General features: G+C 33.2%; 1 protein-coding gene across 2 annotated transcripts; it reads left to right on the top strand.

Annotated features, from left to right (window-relative positions):
• Positions 1-217: 217 nt before the first annotated feature.
• LOC123703510 (guanine nucleotide-binding protein G(I)/G(S)/G(T) subunit beta-1) lies at positions 218-25,843 on the top strand. 2 transcript variants are annotated; one of them, XM_045651549.1, is made up of 10 exons: positions 218-458; positions 13,260-13,393; positions 15,456-15,601; positions 19,384-19,554; positions 20,307-20,429; positions 20,920-21,121; positions 21,520-21,659; positions 21,819-21,895; positions 22,474-23,235; positions 23,537-25,843. In XM_045651549.1, exons 2-9 carry the CDS (start codon positions 13,337-13,339, stop codon positions 22,578-22,580), a joined length of 1,023 nt encoding a protein of 340 aa, XP_045507505.1. In that variant the 5' UTR covers positions 218-458; positions 13,260-13,336; the 3' UTR covers positions 22,581-23,235; positions 23,537-25,843. The 2 variants fall into 2 exon arrangements, with proteins under 2 accessions (XP_045507505.1, XP_045507504.1); XM_045651548.1 differs by lacking the exon at positions 21,819-21,895 and having other exon boundaries at positions 21,520-21,736.
• Positions 25,844-26,101: the final 258 nt, after the last annotated feature.

The raw sequence follows: 26,101 nt of genomic DNA, 5'->3' as shown, positions 1-26,101 counted from the left end.
GCCCAGTTTGACGTCACGCTATGGGGTTCTCAAAAAAGCCTTACCGCACCCTACCTTATATCTATAGAAAGGACATAAACGCATAAGTTATGTTTCGTTCCAAACCCTACTTGAACTGAACAAGGCTTAAATTACTTTGTAACTGCGTTTAGTTTCTTATATCATCTGTAGAGGGCGCAATAGAATCCGACGACATTAGCGCAGAACGGACCAATAGGATTTAAGGAACTTTGACGCAATTTGCAAATGGCCGTGAAAAGGATTGAGCTCGAGGGTGTATGAAACACTAAATGGTGGAAAAGTCCGTGATAAAAACTTGTGATTAACTCCTGGTTCAGTGTAGTGTTGTTGTAAAAATACAAAATGTGCCAAAAGGATAGAATCCAGTCTTAATAGTGGTTTTAGGAAGCGCCTGAAAACCACTGGTGGATCTAAAGAAAAGAATTGCTGACTGTGGGGTAAAATTCTTGTTTTTTAATTCTTACAACGCCTTTACTCATAATAATCGTCTTATATTGAGTACAGCTTAGCTTAAGGTGTTAGGGTGTGTCGTATGTGAATAAGCGATATCGACAATGGTCGCCGGCTGTATGCGTGGTATGTACACCCATGTCTGAAACATATTATCTAGGGTAAAGTAATCAATTTCTCCATGTGGGAGCTCGGCTAGATTGCTGTAGGGCCCGCATTATAGGAGGATGTCGCGAGTTTGTGAGGAAACTAGCGTACTATGAGCTATATAACACGGTATACCGTATAGATATATCAGTCAAAGGCACGGCCCTGTTGCTAAAGCAGCATCGATTCGGACGTTAGCCTTATCAATATGTATTTTTTATACGCGTACTAGGCGTAAATAACTGCGATTATATTTCACATGTTTTTGCTTACAATTTGTTAGTTTTATCAGAAGGAAAAGACGACATTTTTTCGTTTCCACAAAAAGGCGTTTTCTAAGGGCTAAGAGCGTTTTCACATTGTCCGGTCCGATATCGGATATCGGAAGCCGATAGCCGATATCCGATATCGGACACAATTTGCCCTTTCACATTATCCGATAATATCGTCCCGATATCATGAGTGTTGCCAGAAACTGGAAAAGTAGATATATTATGTTGAATTAAAAAAAAACAGTGGATGCATTTATGTTACAAAAAATAAACTTTATTTTAAATAAAATAAATAGTAATAAATAAACTATGTTTTTCAAACCGGTTTAATCTGCTGACTGCGGAGTTTGGATTTGTACCCTCTGCAGAGTCAGAATCTAGTTTCAATATTCAATTTCATTGTGAGGCTTGTTTTTTTATATGCTGTTTTTCTTTTTTTAATAATAGAACATGTTGTGTGGTCGTAGTGAATTTTAGAACTTTTTTATATTAAATCATGTACGACTGTTATGTTCATAAACAAATAAAATTCAACTCAGTATTAAAGCGACGAAACTGGCAAATATAAATTCAAATTACATTTACAAATGTAGGTGCTGTTATTACAATTTTATAGTGCTAATAATAATATATAATATATTATACCTATAAATAATAGATAGAATGTACACACAGAACAGTAGTGAATGTACATCATTCTACCTATTATCTGGGTGTGCAAATATTAAACGAAATAAATTAAACTAAACTAATTCTTCGTTGTCACAGATTCCGCAATGTAATAAATTCTTGAATGTCATAAAATTGTTTCTCCATTAACTATTTCGTCAGTTTCTTCTAAAATATGTCATACTATTTTTGTTGATTTATTGTACATGTTGGAAAGTGGATTTATTGTACATTTTGATACCTCGTTAACATAATATGCAAATTTACTTTTCCTTTCTTAAAATATTCTGGGTAGTATTTAACAAATATTATAACTACCCCTTTCTTTCCAAGTACCTATTTGAAAAATCAGTAGATCATCCGAAAAATCATAAGGTCTAGCAACACTGGTCATCATGGCAAACTATAATAAAAAACTTTATTTGTTGTATTTATTATATTTGAGACGTAAAAAAAGATATAGATATTTTTGTTTACTTCAGTTCAGCCAATTGCCGTATAATATAGGACGGTATTAAAATAGCTCCCGTAAAAATAGTATTTTTAATGCCTTTAAATACTTAAATGAATGTTTTCTTAATAAAAAGGTTTAAAGTAAATGAAAGGATTTTTTTTTTACATTTAGCGCCTAGAAATGACTGAAAATACACAAACTAGTGATTTTTTTGCTGTTGGTATACTACCTTTTCGAAAATTGAGTTGGTAACACTGAACATTATCGTCCGATAGTTCACGGGAATATCGGTGTTGGCTCCGATATCCGATATCGGACCGGACAATGTGAAAGACAGGTACATAAATCATACATTTAACTTAGCCTCCGATATCGGATATCGGCTATCGGCGCCCGATATCCGATATCGGACCGGACAATGTGAAAACGCTCTGACGATTATTGACTTGTGTGTGCTTATGGATTTAAAGTGGCTCCCTCATTATCATTTTATATTCATAATAGGGTCATTGTGCCAGTTCGCGTCCACTTAGTGCAGTTGGAAAGTTTGAAGGAGAAAATAAAAATGTTCCAGAACAAATTTCAACGCAAAATTTATGTAACGTGTTCATTACATAGTCTATTATAAGATTTACTTTCAATTGTGTTGGAAATATCATGTGGTTTTTTATTTATCTAGACAAATAGCAGAATTAGGCGTTTTACCCAGTTCGCGTCCAAAAATTCCAGTTTGCGTCCACCCGTGGACCAGTTCGCGTCCACCAGCTTAGAAAAAGAATTAAGAGTGTATTGGGTGATATTTTATCACATAAATGCAAATAAAAATTAGATTTTAATAAATTATTTATTTACGAATATAGTTATTTAATAAAAACCGGCCAAATGCGAGTGGAACTCGCACAACGAGGGTTCCGTATTAACCTGTTTTTTTTTTTCATATGTTTTAACTGTAAATGATTATTTTTTCAATATTTCCCTTATTCGTGCTATAAGACGTTGCTTCGTACCAAACTTCAAGTGTCTGTGTTCACGTAAAGTACCCTGTAGGTTTTGATTTCCTTGCGAATGTCGAAATTTGCAGCATAAACGGCTGTATCTTTTGAATTCTTTGGCTTATAAGTTTGATTTTTTCACTGCTTCAAGTGACCGTAGACTTGAGTATTCAATATAAATTTCAGTTTTATACCTGAACGCGTTACTGAGAAAAAGGGTCTTGACAGAAAGACAAACCGGCAGACGGACATACAGACGGACGGATATCAAAGTGATCCTACAAGGAAAACAACGTTACGTTAAGTAAATAAATAATAATCAGTTCTATTAAGATTACCTACCTACCCTATTTTTTAGTTTCTAATGAATAAAATTTCTTTTTTTGTTTATATTATTTTCTTAACCACAGACTTATTGACTCTCATTCTCAAAGATACTAGTCTCATTCTTAGAATACCCATTTTAAAATGAAAAAATAGCATAAAAATTTGCTAATATGAATGAAAATTTAAATTATCAACTTGTGGTCTTAGTCAAAAATTTACAACCTATTTTAAATTACATATTTTAACAAACAATTCATTGCTACGTAATGAAAAACAATGTGGACGCAATATGTTCTATTGTTATGCACTATAGGTATAGTTTGCGCCCACCGTGGACGCAAAATGGAAGTTGTACAAATTCGGTGTAGTAATTCGCGTCCACCTTATTTTAGTTAATTGTAAAAGAAATAAGCTGATTTATAATCCATACTATTCCATGTTTTGTTAGCAAAGTAAAGAAACAGTTACATATTCAAAAATTCACATTTAACAATAAGATACTTACCGTCAAACGCGACGCTGCGCACTATTTTTTTCTCAAAATTCCGCGCGTTTTAGCTCTCTCGTTTAATAGCCAAAATTAAATATTTTTTTTAAATAGGATAGGCGGTGCGCAGGCATATTTTGAATATGTGTGCATGTCTCTTATACATTGAGGTATTATCGGAAATTTTTCTTATTACAATTTTACATAATGTATACTTATTTTCGTGAATTTTCTAAAAGATATCCGCAAAATGGACGCGAATAGGCAGGTGGACGCGAACAGGCGCAATGACCCTAATCCAGAATAATCGTTAATCAGGTATTGAAATTTCATACACCCTTTTAATTGTATTGTTTCCTGCTAGTTGTATTATCTTTCTATTTAATGTGAGCACTACTGCAGTAAAAATTGCAATGATCATTACATGGGTATATGTTAGAATCTTTCTATTTATTCACATAATTCATAATTATATTTAAATAATAAGGTATACCTAACTTAATGTAACCGTATTCAAAATCATTATTCAGTATTTGTTCAGTGTTAATGATTATATTAATCACCAATATTTGTTCAATTTATAGGAGTCATAATCAACTATTGTTTTCCACTAAAATTCAATATAGATAAGTCCATAGATTCCAAAATTAAGACATGAAATAATACAGAGATTCTATAATTAAGTTAGCACCAAAAAATTTAACATATTTGTGAACATACTAAATTATCATAGATCTTAATTGTTACATATTCCAAAATGGATATGTTTCACAAGACCATAGGAGTACATAAAATATATGCAACTAAAGGAGCTACTGATTATTTACTTTTTATTTACTCAAATTTGTTTTCCCTCATTGCCAAAAACCAGTGTTGATATAATGATCCTAGATGCTCAAAAATACAAAATTTTCAGTTTCTAAGTGTGTGTATTGAACTAAATCAAGGACAGCTAGCAGCAAGCTTTGAATATAAGTATGTAAACGAATAATTTGTAAAACAAACATACCTATTTCATTCGTTATTAAATTGTTAATTATGTATTGTGTAAATGTCTTGTTATATTCATTTAAACAAGCTGTAATTTTGAGTTAATTGTATAAGTATATTAAGAAGAGCTGGAACGTCAACACATTTACACATTGCACATGTTAGGCCGGGAGATACTGACACAAAATTTCGGGTCATTTGTAACAGGATGGCGGTCTAGAGGGGTCTTACTTATCCGACGAGTGTGACTTACGCCCACGCGACTAGTCCGCCGGTACCAGCGTTCTGACCATCATTTTTCTTTTAATCATTGCGTAATAAGACCTCTGTAGAACCGCCATTCTGTTACAAATGACCCGAAATTTTGTGTCAGTATCTCCCGGCCTATGTATGTGTCATATTTTGCAATTGTTTATAAATACAGGGTGATGTAATTGGTGTAGTACGAATATCTAAAAATCTATGAAGAATTTTGTGATACAGTAAATGGAAGAATTATAATATGTTTAGTGACGTTTGGAGAAAGACGCGAGAACATGAGGAAAAATATATTCAATTAGAACCAAAAGTATATAATTACACTGACTCATTTATAATAACATTAAGAAATTCCGACGGCGAAACATCGAGTTCTTCGAGCGATGAAAGTTTCAGTGAAGTAGAAGATTACGATTATGATTAAATAGATTCTTCTTCTTCTCTATAGATACTGCTTTCTGAATTGTTGGTAAATGTTAAAACTGTTAAACTGTTATGACGATTCAAAAGTGCTTCTAGAAGAAGTCTAATAGTATACATATATGTTTGAGTTTGAGTTTAAAACCAATAGTGTGAAAATTATACAATAAACATGTAACATATATTTGTTAGCGCGTATTGGTAGGTATTACGTACTTACTACAAAATATATAATGTGGAGGAAGGAAGGTGGAATTCCTCCATCGAAAAAGGGAGGATCCTCGACCAGTCAACTGGACTGGCCGGCCGTAAAGGTCCCGATGGATGATGTCGGAAAGTTGTATATATAGCTCTGTAGCGAAAACATTTCGCTTGCGCGATTCAGAGCGAGGTGTCGCTACAATAATATTTCTTAGATATTTTTACTCGACCAAAGTCAGGACAAGACTGCTCCGCAACTGCAGAAGACGTCCGTTATTTAAATCATTATCAAAAAAACCATCCGTGTGTTGGCACTTGGGAGTGAGCGCACGTGTTATTTGTATTGTTTTTATGACCTGAAATTTAATTATTATTTGATAATTGAATGATTATTAATACTTTTATCCAATTGATTATATTTTTAGAATAAATAATTAAGTTCATCAATTGATTTACTTTTAAATTATAATTTTACAGGTAAATTATGAGAGCTTTCATAATTATATTTGCATATATTTATCTAGAACGCACCCATTTTACAATTCAAGTCTAAAATGAAACTAGAGTCGCATTTATTTTTGAACATACTGTTAGTGAAATTGCATAAGTGTGAGTACTGTGAACATGCCAGCTTTCCTTAATTGACCGATATGCAACAACTGGCTTATAAAATTATTGTTTCTACTTATCAGGACAATGCTAATAGATCCAGATTAGCAACTACCACATCATTTCATCTATGTTAATTTGTGATACAACAAAACTGAAATAACAATATTATATAGGTATCTAAAAATATGTTGGGACAGTACAATATCACTCATTTGGTTTGATTTTTTTGCAATATCATTGTTTTCTGGATTATTATAGAGATCTGTGTGTGATTTAAAATTTTTGCTTCTTGGTATTGTGATTTTGGCTATTCATGTTGTAAGATTGCTTTAAAACTTTGTAAACCTACATATAAACAAATATCATTGTCAGTTGGCAGATAGTTATCTATCATAATGAATATTGTATGAATCTGGATTTTATTTCTTCATGATTCATATCTTATTTTCTTACTTCTGCATGTAATAGCTATATCAATTATTTTGTATAACATAGTCATCACATATGACATTTATATGCACTATTTCATGATTTTCAGTATCAATAGTTATAACTATATGAAAAATTATTGTCTTATAGCAACACTATATTGAAGTTACTGCAAAAATAAAATGAGTCAATACAATATATTGATTGTACTGAGAATTGAGAAGCATTTACAGTCTTCCTTGTTGCAGTTGTTAAACCACAAAGAATGAGTTGTTTTTCAATTCTATGTATGAATGTTTGTATAGGAAATTATGAATATGTAAGCCTAAGTAGATTTGTGAAGTGTGCTCAGGGGAATATTTGAACAATAAAAAAAAGGAAATTTGATTGTATTGTAAAATTGAATGCTAACTTTATTTACATCATATATTATTATGTACCTATGTTCTATGTGACCTGGCATGTTAAATAATTGTTAATATCATGTTCCAAATATAGATTAACATCATTTTGCTTTAAAAGCATATCATTTCTTGGTAAAAATAAGGTTTTATCTAGGAATTTTCATTCAGTCTTGTCAGGTTTTACTCCAAAAGCTTAAATTTTAGGCGTTAGACATTTTTCTGAAGGTGAGACATTTTTAAACCATACTGCAAACAATCATTAAATAATTATTCAAAAGACCACACTTTACCTATCAGTTATAAATCTTTGCCCATAATTAATTGGTCTCAAGAACCAATAGGCACTTGAACAAGTGATGAAGTGCTAGTGGTTTCCCAATTAGTCTAAGCTTTGTACTACCTGTTGCCTTGTGTAAAAGTTTGTAGTATAGGAATAGTTTTGCATGAACTCTTAGAAAAAAATGATAATTGTAACTGACTGTATAGTAACTTTTTTTTCTGTAAATTATGTTCATCTTTACACCATCTTATAATAAGTAGTTGTATATTGTGTAAGATAAATGTCTTTCTTCATATGGTACTCTTAATTTCCATTAACTTTATTTTTATTTTTTTTATTCATAACAGAGAAGGGGCGCGATAGATCACGTGGTCTATCTAATGTCAATCCCATACATTTTTGCGATTTCTAACTTCGTTATCGTTTTGTAATTGTTACTTTGTCTTAGGCCCCAGGCATTTTAGATGTTCCAAAAATTATATTCAATAAATATGAAGAAGGAAGGTGTAAATTTTTAAAGTTTCATGTATAACTTTAATGTAAATATAACAAAACAGTGATGAATTCAATTAAATAAAATCAATTGATTATTTAATTCTCAATGGTTACTAAATAATTAATAATGTGTATTTTGAATATTTACCATATATACAATGCAGAACTAAAAATTTTGTAATTATACAGTATATGAATTATTTTTGCTCCGAATAATGAAAAACTAGAATGCCACAGATGAACAATGTAAAATTTGTTCTTTAAATTGAAACACATATTTATTGTTATTACTAGCGGTCCGCCCCGGCTTCGCCCGTGGTACATGTTTACGTTTTCTCTACATAAGATCCATCCTCGTACTTCAAGAAATATAATAAAAAAAGAATTATCGAAATTGGTTCAGCCGTTCTCGAGTTATGTGCTTACCACCACATTTTGCGATTCATTTTTATATATATAAGAAGAAGATTACAAAAAAACTAAATATTGAATAAGGTATTTCTATAGGTTATGTGGACTGTGAATCAAAATAAGTTGTATTCCATGTGGTCACCAAAAAGTTTTCCATATTAAATAGCTATAATATTATATTGTATCTAACTTTAAATTTTCGATGTATTGTGGAATCCCAACCATAACTAATGTATGAAACGTCCTACTATTTCAATAATGTACCTGGCATCAATAATAATACCTTCTTGACCCAAATAAAATAGGGTGGACCTTAAAACTTTGTGTCAAACAGCTTGCTACAGTGACTTATTACCCGTCCGATTAGGGCCCTTCTGGCCTCCTCCACTCAAGCGACAGCTCAAGCCGAGGTTCGTGGTCCCCGTCAAGGGGGGACGCCCTTGTGCATGTCGCTACCAGGGTGAACCTTCAGTTCACCCCCGCGTCCGCGTTAAAATGTAGTAGCCCTTCTGGCTAACATTGAGAAACACCTTACAAAAAAAAAAAAAAGTAACTTATTAGTTATTTATTTATAAGCCAAACAAATAATAATAAACTTGATAATGATCACTTTGGATAATAATGTGATTACAGTCTTTGTGATTACATGACAGTACATATCTCTAATCTTTAAGATAATTGTATTATTTATTTATATAATTATCTCATTTGAACAAATATTGATTGATATTTGAGACATAGGAATATACAGGATGGTTATTGTTAACTAATGATGTTCAGTTATTCATTAATAGTTATTTTAATTATTGAATGATAAAATATACTAATTAAATAAGATTGTATAACTTCATATTATAATATATAAAAAAAAGAACCAAATTAACTTACCTTTAAAAAATTGGGCTATGCGAAATTAAATATTTTAATTGTTTTGTTTTATGTGTTTATTTTAAATGTAAGATAATAATTATTAATTATGTTGTTTTTAATATTTATCAGTTATTACTTTTTGTTACATATAAAATTTTAATAATTATATTATATAAAAAATCTGATAAATGTGCAACCTTAAATTATTATTATTTAATAATTTAAGGTTGCACATTTATCAGATTTTTTACAAATCCATTGTTTGTTTGTGTTTTGTAAGATTATTTTATTTGTGATTTTGAGGAAATTATTAAAAATTCTAACTTTGTATTTTTTATTTAGATATGCCTTAGTTTTTGTGTACTTTAACTATAAGCAATTATGAAGTGATTAAACATTGTGACCCTACAATTTTATCTTGACATCTACTTTGCATTGCTAGGCTATAAGTAGAATTGTTATTATTTTCTATACAATCAAGTATCATTATCGTCATTGACATCATTATAACTTGGATCATTAGTTGTTATCTTGAATGCATTCTTATGTAATCAAAACATTTTAATACATGCATCTGTGCATATAAAGATATAGTTAGAAACTATATGTGGATTATGTGATACAGTATTCAAAATATGATATTATTGTTATAAAAAGCTTGTAAGCAAATTAACAAGTGTATGACAATATTTGTAAGTTTTTCCATACATGAGGAATGAGCATACATGCAAACATTTTTGTATTTTGCGAATGTTTGCACGCAAGTAAGTGACCGGGCTAACATATTAATCTAAAGATCTATAGCCAAAACTATCAACAAAGCGAAATATTTGGTACTACACTTGTAGGACTTGAAACTTTAAAAAAAAACAATCTAAAATTGGCTCGAGTCATTCAATAAAATATTGGTATCAATAGAGTTCGACGTAACTGAAACTGAGCATTTCATACATCGGCCTTGTTTACGTAACCAAGGTGTGAAATGCGTTGAAAATCAAAAGATTGTTAGCTCAGCTTCCCAGGGCTGCCAACCATAATATCCTATGGAAGTTGTTCAAAAAATAAACTGCCATAATTGATGTGCTTATATTTGTTATTGCTATTTTTATAAATAAACATCGTAGGCAATTCATAGCGGAACTAGTATAATTTTTTAGTTCAACATAATATTGTCAACTTCAAAAGAATACCTTTAGAAGTTGACGAAACTTGCAAACATCGGATCCATGTGTTCCGTGATTTACAACAAAACTTTTTTCATTTAAAGTAATGTTCTACAGTACTAACAAATGGACAGCCCTATGCGTAATAATATACCATTGCTGCTTCGCTTTGCTTGTTAGCGCGGACGGGTCGGCAGTCGGCACAATGTTCACGCGTACCCTCTGTCTATCGCGTTTCAAAGACGAGACAAAGATGGAGTATTACGAGTGCTCATGCGTAACGACCTACAATCCAAGTGTTCGTATTCTTTCACTTCAGATTGACGTAAAGTCTAGACGCGCAATAATTCATCTCTAAATGGATTGTGTGCTGCGAGCCCTATTTGGTTGATGTGACTGATTGTCGAATTAATTGAGTCGGTGTTGAGCTATTGAACAATTTTGCACATTGCAATTTTATATCCACGAATTTAAAGGATTGGTGTTTATGGATTGTAGTAAATTGAAGCTAACTCAGGCCCCGGAATCACAGACACAATAGAAAATCTATTGTGTCGTGGACCGATCGGGCCGCTTGGGGCTCAATGGTTTAAACTTCTGCTAACGATGCACCAATTCTTATTGTAAATTTTGATTCGGACTGAATTACACGAAAATAACTCACTATCTACCGGCTACCCATCTATCAATATTTTTTAAAACGACCTCACATTATCATTTTATATTATGTATTTTCTTATTATATTTATACAATATTTTCCATTAATTATACCGACACAGACGGAGTAAATCACACGGGATATGCACTTTTTCACAGAAAGGATCTTCATTTTCCGCCCTGAATGCTCTGTCGTATATTGCTTTTTAATTACATCCTCATTCCTCGTATTTCGAACGTCATAATTTGATTATATTTATTTTAAAGCCTTAACTACAAATTAAATACCTTTCTCTGGAAATAACAAAAAAGGTCAAGTTAAATATCATTGCCTGGATCATTCATCAGGATGCATAAACCCGTTGATTTCATAGGAAATATTATGGAGTAATTATTAAAAAATATAAATGTCGATTAATTTGCGAACCGAGTTGTTATTTTGTATTACATATAAGGAAGAGGTGTAAACAATTATATACAGTTGGAGATAAAACGTCATACGTATGTGCGTAATGACGATTGAAGATGTTCGTTGCGAATGTAAACAAGGAAAGATTTAAATCCTCGTTGTACAGGACAATGGACATTATTGTTTTTCATACCAATGTAGGTACCACGAACCTTATAAGTAGACTGAGGACTTAAATATTGAATGTAAAAATTGGCTAACTGCATTGAATCGATGTGAATTAGATGTGTAATGTAGAAAGGGCGTCGTATTTTTCTTGTTTGTGCACGCGAAGTGTGCATGTCATGTTTTTCTTTCAATGATACATTGTTGTATTATGTACTAGATTTCCGCCCGCGGCTTCGCCCGCGTTTGCAAAGGAAAACCCGCATAGTTCCCGTTCCCGTGGGATTTCCGGGCTAAAAACTATCCTATGTGTTAATCCAAGTTACTCTCTATATGTGTGCTAAATTTCATTGTAGTCGGTTCAGTAGTTCCGCTTCCATCACCTAATTTTACGAGAATTGTAAATAAGATTTAATATGTGCCTAATAACTATTCATTTTCACGTCACGATATCATTTTGTGTACAGTTCTTTTGTAGACTGATAAAATGCCATTGTATTATTGTTATTAGAACACACGTAGGAATGAAAACTAGAGTAGTTAACTTATTTTCATCTTTAAACTGAATTTATTAAAGATAGACGTTATTTGTTTTGTCCCATGATGTTATTGTCGCGCGATAGCGTATTTATAAATTTAATCAATTACATATAGCCAATTGATAAGCAGAGGTCGATCTATAGGTACGTACCTATTACCATTTTTTTTACTTACAATATAAAAAAATGTTCTGTGAATGTTTCAGTAAAAATTTATGTGTTACCGCCAGTCAATACTATATCTATAACGATGCATAAAGACATGCATAAAATTGTTGGTAAATAATTGTATAACAATTTTTAGATACACAGATAGAGGAAGTATAAAGATACACACGTACGCCAAGTATTTACACGTGTTACGTTTGTACTAACGAAAGAAAAAAGCTCCAATCGTGCGGAACATTTGTTAGCAGATATTTAATTTGATAATTCAAAGGCGCGGCGCTTCATAGGAAGGAAAGGTTCTTGTACTCGGCAGGTGGAGGTACATACTTATAGCGTGATGACGGTTTATGCATCAATGCCACATTGTGCCGTATTTGGCGTCGATATCGGCTACGAATGATGAATAACTAGTTTTACTTCGCGTCCATAGAACTTTCGAAGTGGTTTTAACTTTTAATACTTAATTCACAATTGTGCAGCGAAAACCACCGGCATTTAGTGGCGGATGGATGTTCAGTAATCCGTTGATATTACGCTTAAATTATTCGCTATTTGCGTTGTGATCAAGTGTGCTTTTCGAGCGATGGTCTGGGTCAGTGGAATTGGTACAGTAATTGTTTATTTGAACAGTGGTTCGTATTAGCGCGAGATTGCGGATTATCCGTGCCGAAGCGCCTTCTATCAGCTATCTCATTAAGTCTGACATTAAGCATGCCTTTATTTCCAAAGGAGGCAAAAAGTCTAATATTTAACTGACATAGCAACAAATACATTGTTTATTAAATTTTATCCGAATTAGGTAAGCGGGTTTTCCAATTACCTATATGTTCAGCTATTTGCTTTAGCCTTGTAGGTCACATCGAAAAAAAGTGGAGGTTTAGAAATGTAAACGAAGTTACTATGGTAACATGAATTAATGTCAGCCTTCTTTATTTATTTCTTTATTTATTTCTTTATTTATTGACCAGGTTGGTGCAGAGTGCGTAGCGGGAGGCGCGCAAGAGTAACCGGGTAGTGAAGAGAGGATACAAAGCTGCGCGGCACAATGAATGAGTTGGACAGTCTGCGCCAAGAGGCGGAAACCCTTAAAAATGCCATACGCGTAAGTCATTCATCTAGACAAAATATATACCTGTATATTTGATTGTTTATTTTGTTGATAGAATGTATTCAGTAGAATTCCGGTCTCTAAACTTTATTAACCGACTTCAAAAAAAGGAGGAGGTTATCAATTCGGCCGGTATGTTTTTTTTATTTTTTAAGTATGTACACCGATTACTCCGAGGTTTCTGAACTGATTTACGTGATTCTTGTTCGATGCGGGATGGTGTCGAATTGGTCCCATAAAAATTTTATTCGGATAGGCCCAGTAGTTTTTATTTTATGAGCATTTTTGTCTGTAGGTATTTGTAAATGTTGCAAGTGCAAGTTTGAAGTCGGTTGTTTTTAACGCAGTTATGACTTGTTGGTTATCAAATTATTAAATAAGAATATATCCCTTATGATGGAAGTGTTGTAATTAGTTCTGAATGTTGGAAATATCCTCACTTTTTCTTTATGGCTTAATTCAAGCTATCAGGGATGTACTGAGAGCAAAAAGTTAAGCTTAAAAGTATAAACCCATTATGGCATTATGTGCGAAATGCACTATGTATTTTTTTATCAGTAATCTGTTAGAGTAGAGATTTAAATATCTCCATGTTTGTATTTACAAAATGGCCATTCAAAACGTAACAGTACGTCCGAGCACATTATAAAATGCTGCTTTTAGAGAAGAATTATAAATGAGGTTGCTTATCTGTGTTTAAGAGCGCTTATTCAATTTAACGCAAGTCAAAATCTCCGCGATCTATTACGATAGATCGCGGCTTGCGCTATCCTTTTACTATGAACAGCATAGGTCCACAGGAGAGCGCCGAGCAACATGTCCTCTCTCTGGAAAGGCTCGCTGCCGACTGATTTGAATCGGGTCGCGCGCAGTGTTTTATAGTACTTTTAAAAAAATTGTAGAAAAATAATAGAGGTACCTTAGTTGATTTTTTAAATTTTATCTTATAAGTAAGACATTCTTTTATTGCAATATGTATAAATTATATTCAATTAAGTCAAATATCTTGGTGAAAATAATCATTTTGTCGACTATAATTTCTAAAAAAATTCACATTGTTGTGGATTTTAATTTCGTAAGTTAGGAGTCCAAAATAAAAAAATCTTTTAACTAACTATTTTAATAAGGATTTTTGCAGTTAGTTAAAAAAATTGTGTGTTAGATCTGTCAGCAATTTCAGATATTTTTAGCTTCGAAATTGACACTAAAAGTGAAATCAAGTAATCATCGGCTCAGTTATCTTGATGGTATTCACAAATACTGTACTAATTGAAAAAAACTCTTAACTAACTACATAGACAATAAAATTTCCTAACATTATTAGTAATTCATATGTTTGTAAGATAAGTGGTTGATGGACAATCTGGTTTGAAAAATCACATATTTGAGCCAAACAGCGCACGGACCGCGTACACGGCCTTAAGCCTTTTTCAGAATTAATCAGCTACATTGTTCGTGCGAATAAAGAAAAAATTGCATTTTTATAAAAATTAATCCTTTAGCTTGTGTGGTTGTAAAAGGCAATTTGTATTATGCTCTAGTTTTAGCCCTCATCATTGCTCGATAGTTACACGGCTAATAAATAACCTACACGTTTATAGGTTTAGGCCTAGATTAGATAGGCAAATATTAAATTCGTAAAAAATAATATTCTATAATATTGAAGCGACACCTCAGCCCAGATGCGAAATCCCTATCAAATCATGCAGATGACAAAGGCTTTTGTTTTTAGCTCGAAAAGGATTTACACACACAATACGCGCGTATACAAAAGTATCTTAGTATATGTGTATAGTAAGGCCGACTAATCGAGATAAATTTAATAATGTCAAAATGAAATGTACCTAATAGTACATAGTTTACAGGTAAGTACAGAAGTACTTACCTGTAAACACGCGAATATGTAACACCTTGAAGGAACTCAAATTCAAAATTATTTATTTATTCAATTAGGCTTCTTCAAGAAGTACTTTTGAATAGGCCTTACATAGTTTCACGATTGACCATCGGTGAACAGGATCGAATAAAATAATCACTCGTGTGTTTTTAAATACAGGACGCCCGCAAGGCGGCGTGTGACACGTCGCTCGCGCAGGCGACGGCCAACCTGGAGCCGATCGGGCGGATCCAGATGCGCACGCGCAGGACGCTGCGCGGACACCTCGCCAAGATCTACGCGATGCACTGGGGCAGTGATTCGAGGTGAGATCTAACATGATTAATATGGTTTTGACTGATAATAATTATAAATACATTTACAGTTACATGATTTTTATGTTTTTGGCTAATTATTAGAATTACATTTGTATTTTATGAAGCTATATATTGCCTTGATTACCGAGAAGAGATAACTTATAAGTGTCTAATAGTGTGTACTTTGTTTTGTTGAAAATTTTGAATAAACAATAAATCTATTTATTGTCTTGCTTACGTATATATACTACACTTCTTTACTCCATACAATACCGCATTTGTTTATTTGCAAAATAAGAAAAGTATTAATAAGATTGCAATTTGCAATTAATTCCTACGTCCTTACATCGCAAGTAAATATTAATTAGTAATCTCCCGAATATATCGGGGAATAAGAAAAAAATAGTGAAAGTAGTGAAATTTACTACATTTCGTCAAATAAAATATTTGATGCAACAAGTAAATATCCGTAAGGTTCTATACGTAAAATTTTCAGAATAGTACCTAGTTAATTAGTCACCATTTGAAAGTACGAAATACTAAACAATGTAACTATGTAGTTACAAGACGATGTCTACCGTGTTAACTACCAAGCAGCAGCTTTTATTGTGAGCGAACTTTTTGAACAAAAAGTTACGGAAAATTTGTAGGAAAGAAGATATGGTTAGAAATGTTCGCTCCTATAATGATTCAGACGAAACTAGGATAGATTATTCGTCAGTGTATTTAGTCTTAATTTTTTATGTGGTTGCAATGCTACTTATAAATGATTGAACTTATTGATTTTATTGACTTTTTCTACGCATATAAATCATGAATCAAAATAGTAAGTAAACAATTATTGTTTTCCTAAAGTTGTGAGATATAACTATGTAAACATCATCAGTTACACTTTTATCATAGCAAATAATCGCTGCATAATATCGTAAAAGCTGTGAATCGATACGTGGAAAAACCACATGCAAGTGATACCTACTAAAAAATACATAATTTATCGATCACTGACTTTTTTCCCATAACCTCGTTGTACCTCCTTACTTATCAAAGTCGTTTAAGTATTCCACATATTGCAAACTAAAATGAAACATAAGCGCCCCTCATAACGGAATTATAAAAAATAAAAATCAATACTGTTACCGTGTAAGTTGCGTTCTATCGAGACTCAACGAACCTTATTAGAATATTAGCTGTGCCGCGTGGTTTTACCGGTGGAAAACCCCGACAAAAGCAATATTTCGAGAGCATAGGTCTTATTTTGATAAACAAGATATTGGCTACGTTGAATAAATAAGGAATGAAAAAATATTTATTTATCGCACACTAAATACAGAATAACAAAATATGTAATATAATATGTACTGTCAAAGTGTCAAGTATCATCAAAAAACGGTCAGTAGTTTTAGCATTATACATTATCCAATATGCATTCTTTTTTCTTATAAACTTTTACGTTAATAATATTTGTAGGTGGTAGTATGATTATCTGCAAGCTTTTTATGTTGAATAACAAGAGAAAATTGGAAGTCGTCGATGGATTTATAACATTCATTGCTCACGAATGTCTAAATTCACTGAACTAGGTACCTATTTATAGGTCATGGAGTTTTTGTTTCATGGAATATAATAGTGTTCAGATCCGGAAATGTAATTTTAAAGTTTCGTGTAGATTTTCGCGGAATTGTTGTCACTTTGATGTTTTGCATTTGAAATCACGATATCTCACCTGTTTCAATGATTGATTTTTCTTTGTGGTTTATTTTGGTTATATAGCGATTATATAGCGAGAGTTTTGTAAGACTTTGTAATTTTGGAGAATTGTAGGCTAATTGGAACTTTGTATTATAATATTACCAGAATTATCTAACCAGGCAAACCATTTTTAGGGTATTTTTGATTTATAGTGTCTGCTTCTTATTAAAAATAGATATGTATTTTTATGATGCAGTCCAATAAATGGTCTATTAGTAATTAGTATAAAAGACCGAAGAAGTTTTTTTAGCTTACTGGGGGATAGAAAGCAAATAAATAAATGGTACCTTTATTTGAGTCTTTGCTACAAACTGAAATGCAGTTCAAAGCTTTAAAAGGGCATACGACACGTCATACATTTAACAATGATCAATAAATACATATATGTAAAAGAAAGTGCGGTTAATTATTCGAAGAAAGTTGAGTTAGTTATACAACTTATGTACAACAAAAACGGCTGAACAAGTTTTCGCGATTTTTGGTTTCATTTGTAAGATAATACTTAAAAATAAAAAATAAATTATAAATTAATATCAACATTGGCGCAGCTTACAAGGACAATAAATATTATTTAAAATCTTGTGTCATAATAATTTCATTTTGACCTATGTTTGACCTATCAGGACAGGACATAGGGACATTCAATAGCTTGCCAATTCCATAATTACTTTAAGGTCATATAAGATTTATCTTATTGTTTACAATAATGAATAAACATGCAAATAGTTTTAAAAAATAAACTAATATTGATTCATACTATCGGTTCAATTGTACTTTGAATTCCATTTGTCCCGATAAATAGTTCAAGGATGATATAACACTTTTCTAGATGACAAAGATCACAAAATATCTAGATGGAGTTGTTTTGTACAGAAATTAGTCACAATTTTAGCAATACTATTGTTTGAAATAAGCCTGTTTGTAACAACAGGGATGTAATAACGTTAATCCATTATGTTAATGTTATTAAGCCGTTTTGTGCCCGAGGACACGTTCCTTTGGGAAATATGTTTTCGTAGTGAAATTTGTTAAAAAGAACGTTTGTTTATTTCTTCCGAGTGTACTGTACTGTTTTTGGTTCAAGGGCCAATCTAATTATATGAGCGAATCTTAGGTGATCTTTTCATTGCATTTGTATAGTTTATTTATTGTATGTAGTAGGTATGCAATTTATAACAGTACTGCTTATATATTACAGCAGATTTCATGTTGGTCTCGAATGCTATGAGGAAAGATTTTACAGATACTGTTACAGATATAATATATTTAGGTTGACTATTTTGTGAGTTCATTCTCTCGTTTCTTTATTTTCAAATCTACCTTCAATTTGAAACAAGTTACATACAGTCTCAGTTGAAACAAAATGACGAAATATTGGAACATTTTCCTAGTTTCACGTTTTATGTTATGGCGTGGCATAAAATCTATTTCGCTAAAATCTTAAAATAATTCATGACTTACGGCACAGTTTCTGTGAACATGACGCGGTATTATTTGATTGCGTATTATATTATTATTGTTTTCGTCGAATGTTACGCTCGTATCAGCTGCTTTTGTTGCTGGAACATTATCTGCTTGCATTACTAATTCGCGTTGTGTATTTCAATTAATAAGTATACCTTTTTAAAGCATTATTATCGGTGCTTTTTAGTCCAATTTTAAAACATGATAACGATAAAGTCTAGTGGCACATTGGTTTGGTTTCAATTGATTAGATCGGTCTTTATGGTAATTAAATTTAAATAGAAATTACGGATAATATAATAACTACTGTATGTAATGCAATTTTATCAAACAAAGCAAAAAATATACATCTTATGAAATTTTTATAAATACAAGATGAGACAGATACAAACACAATAAGATATATCTTATTACGTATTTCAATATCTGAGATTTGGTTAGGCATAAAGTGGAATTGTTACAAGATGGCCCAGTTTTTATAAGGAAAATTGATCAGTAACAAATGTATAATGCATTTGCCCCATTCGAGAACACAGAATTTCTATTGTCACATTACAAAAATGCCAATTCGCCCGCAGGAACCTAGTGTCCGCCAGCCAGGACGGCAAGCTGATCGTGTGGGACAGCCACACCACGAACAAGGTGCACGCGATACCGCTGCGCTCGTCGTGGGTGATGACGTGCGCGTACGCGCCGTCCGGCTCGTACGTGGCGTGCGGCGGGCTGGACAACATCTGCTCGATCTACAGGTGAGTGCTGTCGTCTGTCAGCCAGGACGCGAGCTGATACGGGGCACGAACAAGGTGCACCAAAGTTAATAAGTTGTGACTTATGTTATATTAAAATGACATTAAACATAACTGATTTCAATCAATAATTTTACAGTATTATTTTGTTTATAGTTGTGAAAAACTATCCTTAAGTTGAGTAGCATTTCATGGACATACTTGACTTGAGTTAAAAACGTGGCGAAGAAATTTGTACATTCTAGAATGTAAACATGTCATTGTATCCTTGACCTTTTTCCTGATAAATACATAGATAGCTCAAGACATGCATAAAAGATTGATGTCAGAAAATATATTATGTAGCTGTTTTAAATTTATTTTTACCGACTTGTTATTCATCCTTCTAACTTTTATTGTATGTTCTACATTTGTGACTACATATTTTAATGATCTGTATTATATACTAGCGGTCCGCCCCGGCTTCGCCCGTGGTACATATTCACGTTTTCTCTACATAAGAACCATCCTCGAACTTCAAGGAGTATTATAAAAAAAGAATTAACGAAATCGGTTCAGCCGTTCTCGAGTTATGCGCTTACCAACACATTTTGCGATTCATTTTTATATATAAAGATAAATTATATTGTAAAAAGTTTTCTTTACATTGCACTCTAATAGAAAAAATCCTCTCTATTTTGACCATTTTGGACAATCTGTCTCAAATATAAGTTTTTCTTTAAATTTAATTTACTTTATATTTGTCGTATTTCCAGCCTGAAGACGCGCGAGGGCAACGTGCGCGTGTCCCGCGAGCTGCCCGGCCACTCGGGCTACCTGTCGTGCTGCCGGTTCCTCGACGACAACCAGATACTCACCAGCTCCGGGGATATGACTTGGTTAGTGACGCTTTACCTATAAAGTTAAAATAGTTGGGGTTTGTAGGATAAATGTTCTGTTAGTAAACTTGTGATTTGCTGTGTATAATGTATAGAAATGATTCTGTAGTAAGAAAACAAAGTACTTACCAAATACTTACAGATACAAGCTGTTCACTACCAGACTGAATGTTGATATGAATTAAATTTGATATTAAGGACAAAGATTATTTTATAACTATGTAGTAACATTTTACTCGGGAATGTTACCGGCTATATTTTTTCCCGAGAACATTACTGGTTATATTTTATCCGGGAACGTTACCGGCTACATTTCCCAAAAACATTACTGGTTATATTTTATCCGGGAATGTTACCGGATACATTTCCCAAAACGTTATTGGTTATATTTTATCCGGGAATGTTACCGGCTACATTTTACCCAGGAATGTTACCAACAACACTAACACGGGAACATTTATACGATACTGATTGTCGTGTGTGTGTGCAGCGCCCTGTGGGACATCGAGACGGGCCAGCAGTGCGGCCAGTTCACGGGGCACACGGGCGACGTGATGTCGCTGTCGCTCGCGCCGGACCAGCGCACGTTCGTGTCGGGCGCGTGCGACGCGTCCGCCAAGCTGTGGGACATACGCGACTGCCAGTGCAAGCAGACGTTCCCGGGCCACGAGAGCGACATCAACGCGGTCACGGTGAGTGCGGGGTACTGGGAAAGGGCCAGTAGTACGGCCAGTTTACTCGATACGTGACAGTGCAACTACAAAAGATGTCACAGGGGGCCAGATACAAATTGAAAATAATAAATTATTATCGGTCTGAATAAGTACTACCGATTGATGTTAAGTTAAACTTGCATAGTAGTAATAAACAACAATTGACGTTACAATTCTTCATGTCTATACAATTTGTTATACAAACAATACAATTTTTCAGTGTACAATGTTACATTTACTATTCCATTTCTTCCTTCTTGGCTTGCTCTATAACTAAAGAAAAATATCACCATCCCTTAAAGACAGCAATTGATGTTACACTTTCCTATCTGACACTATAATGTACTTGCTAATACACATTACACGTACAATTCCAGTTCTTCCCGTCCGGCTTCGCGTTCGCCACCGGCTCGGACGACGCGACGTGCCGCATGTTCGACATACGCGCGGACCAGGAGCTCGCGATGTACTCGCACGACAACATCATATGCGGTATCACGTCCGTCGCGTTCTCCAAGTCGGGCCGGCTGCTGCTCGCCGGATATGACGATTTCAACTGCAACGTGTGGGACTCGATGAAGAGCGAGCGCGCCGGTTTGTATCACATTTTGTTCTCTATTGCTTAAGACTTAGAATCCAATATCGTATGCGGGATCACGTCCGTCGCCTTCTCCAAGTCGGGCCGGCTGCTGCTCGCCGGATATGACGACTTCAACTGCAACGTGTGGGACTCGATGAAGAGCGAGCGCGCCGGTTTGTACTCTATTTTGTGTTCTATTGCTTAGTACTTAGAGTCCAATATCGTATGCGGGATCACGTCCGTCGCGTTCTCCAAGTCGGGCCGGCTGCTGCTCGCCGGATATGATGATTTCAACTGCAATGTTTGGGACTCGATGAAGAGCGAGCGCGACGGTATGTGACACATTTTGTTCTCTATTGCTTAGAGGTCTTAAAGTTGAATATAGCTTGCTATAACACAAGACGCGTTCTCCACGTCAACTGCAACGTGTAGAACTCGATGAAGAGCAAGCGCGCCAGTTAGTACTCTATTGCTTGTAGTCTAGAGTCCAAAATGGCTTAAACTTTTGGTTATATATAGAATAGGGTTAAAATCTGCAACATTTGTAATTGCAATGCATTTAAGTAAGCAAGCAAACGGGTTGACGATAACTGATGTTTGGTTTATAATTTTTAGTAACAAACCAATCCTAATCACTATAAATGGTATAATCATATTTTTCAGTAGTAGTTTAAAATAGCACAAATGTAAGTGATTTTGATTCTTAATGTAATGAAACATATAAAAAAACTTATTTATAATTTTCCTACAGGAATCCTCGCCGGTCACGACAACCGCGTGTCCTGTCTCGGCGTCACCGAGAACGGCATGGCCGTCGCCACCGGTTCCTGGGACTCATTCCTGCGCATCTGGAACTAAACATCGTCCCGATACGCTCCACAAAATATCCCCTCAACTCACAACATCCCCTACCCCCCTATACAACGCACCCCGATGAAGATATATCGATTCGATTGGGCTGGGCGCAAAATGCGGACGTTTTATCGTCAAATAATCAATTGAAAAAAATCGATGTTTCAACTAAAAATTAAAATTGATGAATACCTATGGCGATAAAAGTGTCCACATTTTATTCCCAGCACAATATATTATATCAGTGAAATTGAATTTATTCGATTGACGAACGCAAAATGGCGCCATGTCTCTTCAAAATGGCGGTCGATTCGAAACGGCGAGTCTAGAACTTTCGATTCTCATAAATTACATTTCGGGGGTGCGCGACTATCCCTATTATACTATGTTCTGTAAAAACGCCCTGTTACCAAATTTCGTGTAATTAAAAGACAGGGAATTATTAATTACGCACTTTCGCTTTATTTATTTTGTATACATAGATGATAATCTCTTAACAAAATGAAAGCATTTAACTACTGGTGGGTAGTAATGAGTATGTCTGCACTGTTTACGATATATTTGTATGTAATGTAATATTATTATTGTTAGCGTAGCCATTTTGGAACCTGTCTGAACTCTGAAGACGGCGAACGCTGCTGTTTTATTTTTCTGTGACTCGGTGAGTTTAAATCGATTAATCTATTCACAAATTTATATAATAAAAACAACTCTTCACTTTGTGGGTTCGACTCCCGTTTATTTTAATATTTAATATAATTATAATTTTGCTAAGTTGTAGATGAAAATTGAAATTATTTATTTTTAGATGTATGCTATAATATAGAAACATTACAATCCTCCAAATTAGTTTTTTATAATCCCCTCAATCCCCGTAAGTTATTGCTTCTTTTATTCATTTTAATTTTTGTTCATAAATGATGATTGCAAAAATAATAATCTATAAATAATTCCCTTTTCAGATATAATTTCAACGCAATATCTGCAGTATGTCTAAAAGTTACTTATAATTGAGAAAATCCTAAAGAACCAAATATTAATTATTAATGTAACAATGTGTAATTTATTGAATGAGATTTTTTTTTGTTTTCGTCGCTATATCTGATGTAATAATGGTAATATAAAATCTTGATGCTAATTTATGGTTTGTCGTGTACTTGTATTTCCTAGGTAAGTGGTCACGTGGTATCCTATACGATGCATGTTATAGATTGCGTTCGTTCGGACAAATGAGAAAGAGTGTGGTTATGTAAGATTCATTAAAATACAGACAGACATACAAAAAAGTGTCATTTGGACGACTATGAGACCCAAGATTCTTTGTGTTTTAATCAAACAGAGAAATCTGTCCTTTTCATTTGTACGAACAAACAGCTATATCTAAAATAGCGTAAAGTTGAGATTGTCATACAAGATCTCTATTGACGATAGTACATTTAACTTATTCTTTTTTTTTTCTTGTTATAAACAATTTTAATTTATTGTAACATGATAATTGACATATTTTATGTTCTGTTACCAAAATATATATATATTATTTATGACACGACCGAGTCGGCTTTAAAATATCACAATAATTATAAACTTTTTATTGATTAAATATTTAAGTTTCGATAAAAATGGATCATTGAATTAAACACGATATGTACGCTTTACATTATAATGTACAATATTATGAATGTAACAACTATAGGTGTACTCAATTGGTAATCAGTGAAGCCGATCAACCCATTTAAATTTTTCAAATTTACTAATATTCACAGAAGTAAAACGTTATACGTTACGTAATTCGGTAAACGTTGTATGTATTTTAAAGTTTTATATGTGTATCTGGTACATTTCACCGAAGTACTTATTATCACACAACATTTTCGAATCAACATACAAGATCTATGTACAATCGTCAACATTTTGTTCATACAACGGGACACCAACATCGCTCGTCCCGAGTTCATTTTCCTAGATTAAGCTATTTTTAGGAAATAAGGGTTTAAAATATTAAGGCATTTGTAACTTGAACATTCTGTGTTGCTATTTAATATGGAACAGATCACTCATGTTTTGTTGTGGTTTTCACACTTTCGGTGAGGAATGTAACCTTTTTGTGGCAGTATTGATTTTTTAATTAAGCACAAAGGTTTTATTATGACGGCTTCTTTTGTTTCGTCGATGGATGGTTGTCGCGCTATTGTTTTTTTTTTTTAACTTAAGCCTTTGTCTTAGATAGGTTACAATATAATATGTAGGTGTTTATATTATAAGGCAGACGCGATAAGATGAAATTTATTCCTCAATGACTTTGAACTCTGTTTACTTGCTACCGATATCTGCACAAAACCCGTTACTTACATATAGTTTTTAAATTCATGCTCAAAAAATCATTCGCACAAACGACGCGTAACGATGTGAAATGAACACACAAATTAGTTTTTTTGAATGTTTTACAGTCGCGGATTTTTGTAAAATACGGGCATATCAAAAAACTTTCTGATATTTTAAAATTCCACGCACAATTTATTTTCTGGGTTCACCCTCTCGTCATTGAGCAAATCTATCTAACACACGCATCTATTTATCTTTGTAAGAGTGTTTCGCATTGTGAGTGTTGTATTATCTGTCCAATCGAATAACAACTGTCAACAGTATTGGCGGGAAACCGCCTTACCGCGGCCATCTTGTCACCGCGTTGGACAGATAAATAATTGGCAAATGGAATAAGCTATGGTCTGCTAGATGTACGCCTAGGATATAAGACTTTTTTAAAAATAAAAGTTGTTTTCTACTGTAACGGCTTCTTTTCAGATCGATGTACTATAACATACGGTTTTGCATTATTATGTATAATATATTATAATTAATATGATATGATATTTAATGAATAGTTTGATGATGGCTCCTATTTGGTTTATATTTTCTATTCAGACCAATTTTTCTCACTTTTACATGGACTGCCATATATTAACCTGTAACTGTATAACTTATTGTAATCCTTACATAAATACGAAGGAATCCAAGTAAATCATCATGAAATTATACGTTGACAGTTGGAAAGTTTTCAGTGAACAGAGCGACACGGCAGAGCGTTGGCCATTGGTCGGTTACGTGACTCGGCGAAACATCCAAGTGTTCATTGAACATTTTTCAGTGTTCATTAGAAATAAGGTTTCAGTGGTATATATCCTCGTCTTAATGATTAGGAACTTGATAATATGATTGAATCGTAAAACAGTTTCCTTCGAAATACACTAAAAATAAAAGAATTTGTATAAGTTAACTTTTATTTGCTAGTCCACATCTTTGATATGTTTAAAAATAATTATTCTTAGTGGTGTAATACTAATTATAATGTATTGTGTAAAATATTTTTTTTAGTTATTATTATCAATAAATTAAAATTTGTTTATTTTAATGTATGTTTTATTTCAAACTTATCCCTTCTTATTATATCTTGCTTTAAATTTTAAGAGCTTTGACTCTTGCCAAAGAATAGCACTGATATTAATTATTTACTTTCCAAACTCTAATTA

Source organism: Colias croceus, chromosome 26, assembly GCF_905220415.1.
Source record: "Colias croceus chromosome 26, ilColCroc2.1".
Taxonomy (NCBI): Eukaryota; Metazoa; Arthropoda; class Insecta; order Lepidoptera; family Pieridae; genus Colias; species Colias croceus.
The sequence above is the reverse complement of the archived record's forward strand: the minus strand, read 5'-3'. Positions and strand labels throughout refer to the sequence as shown.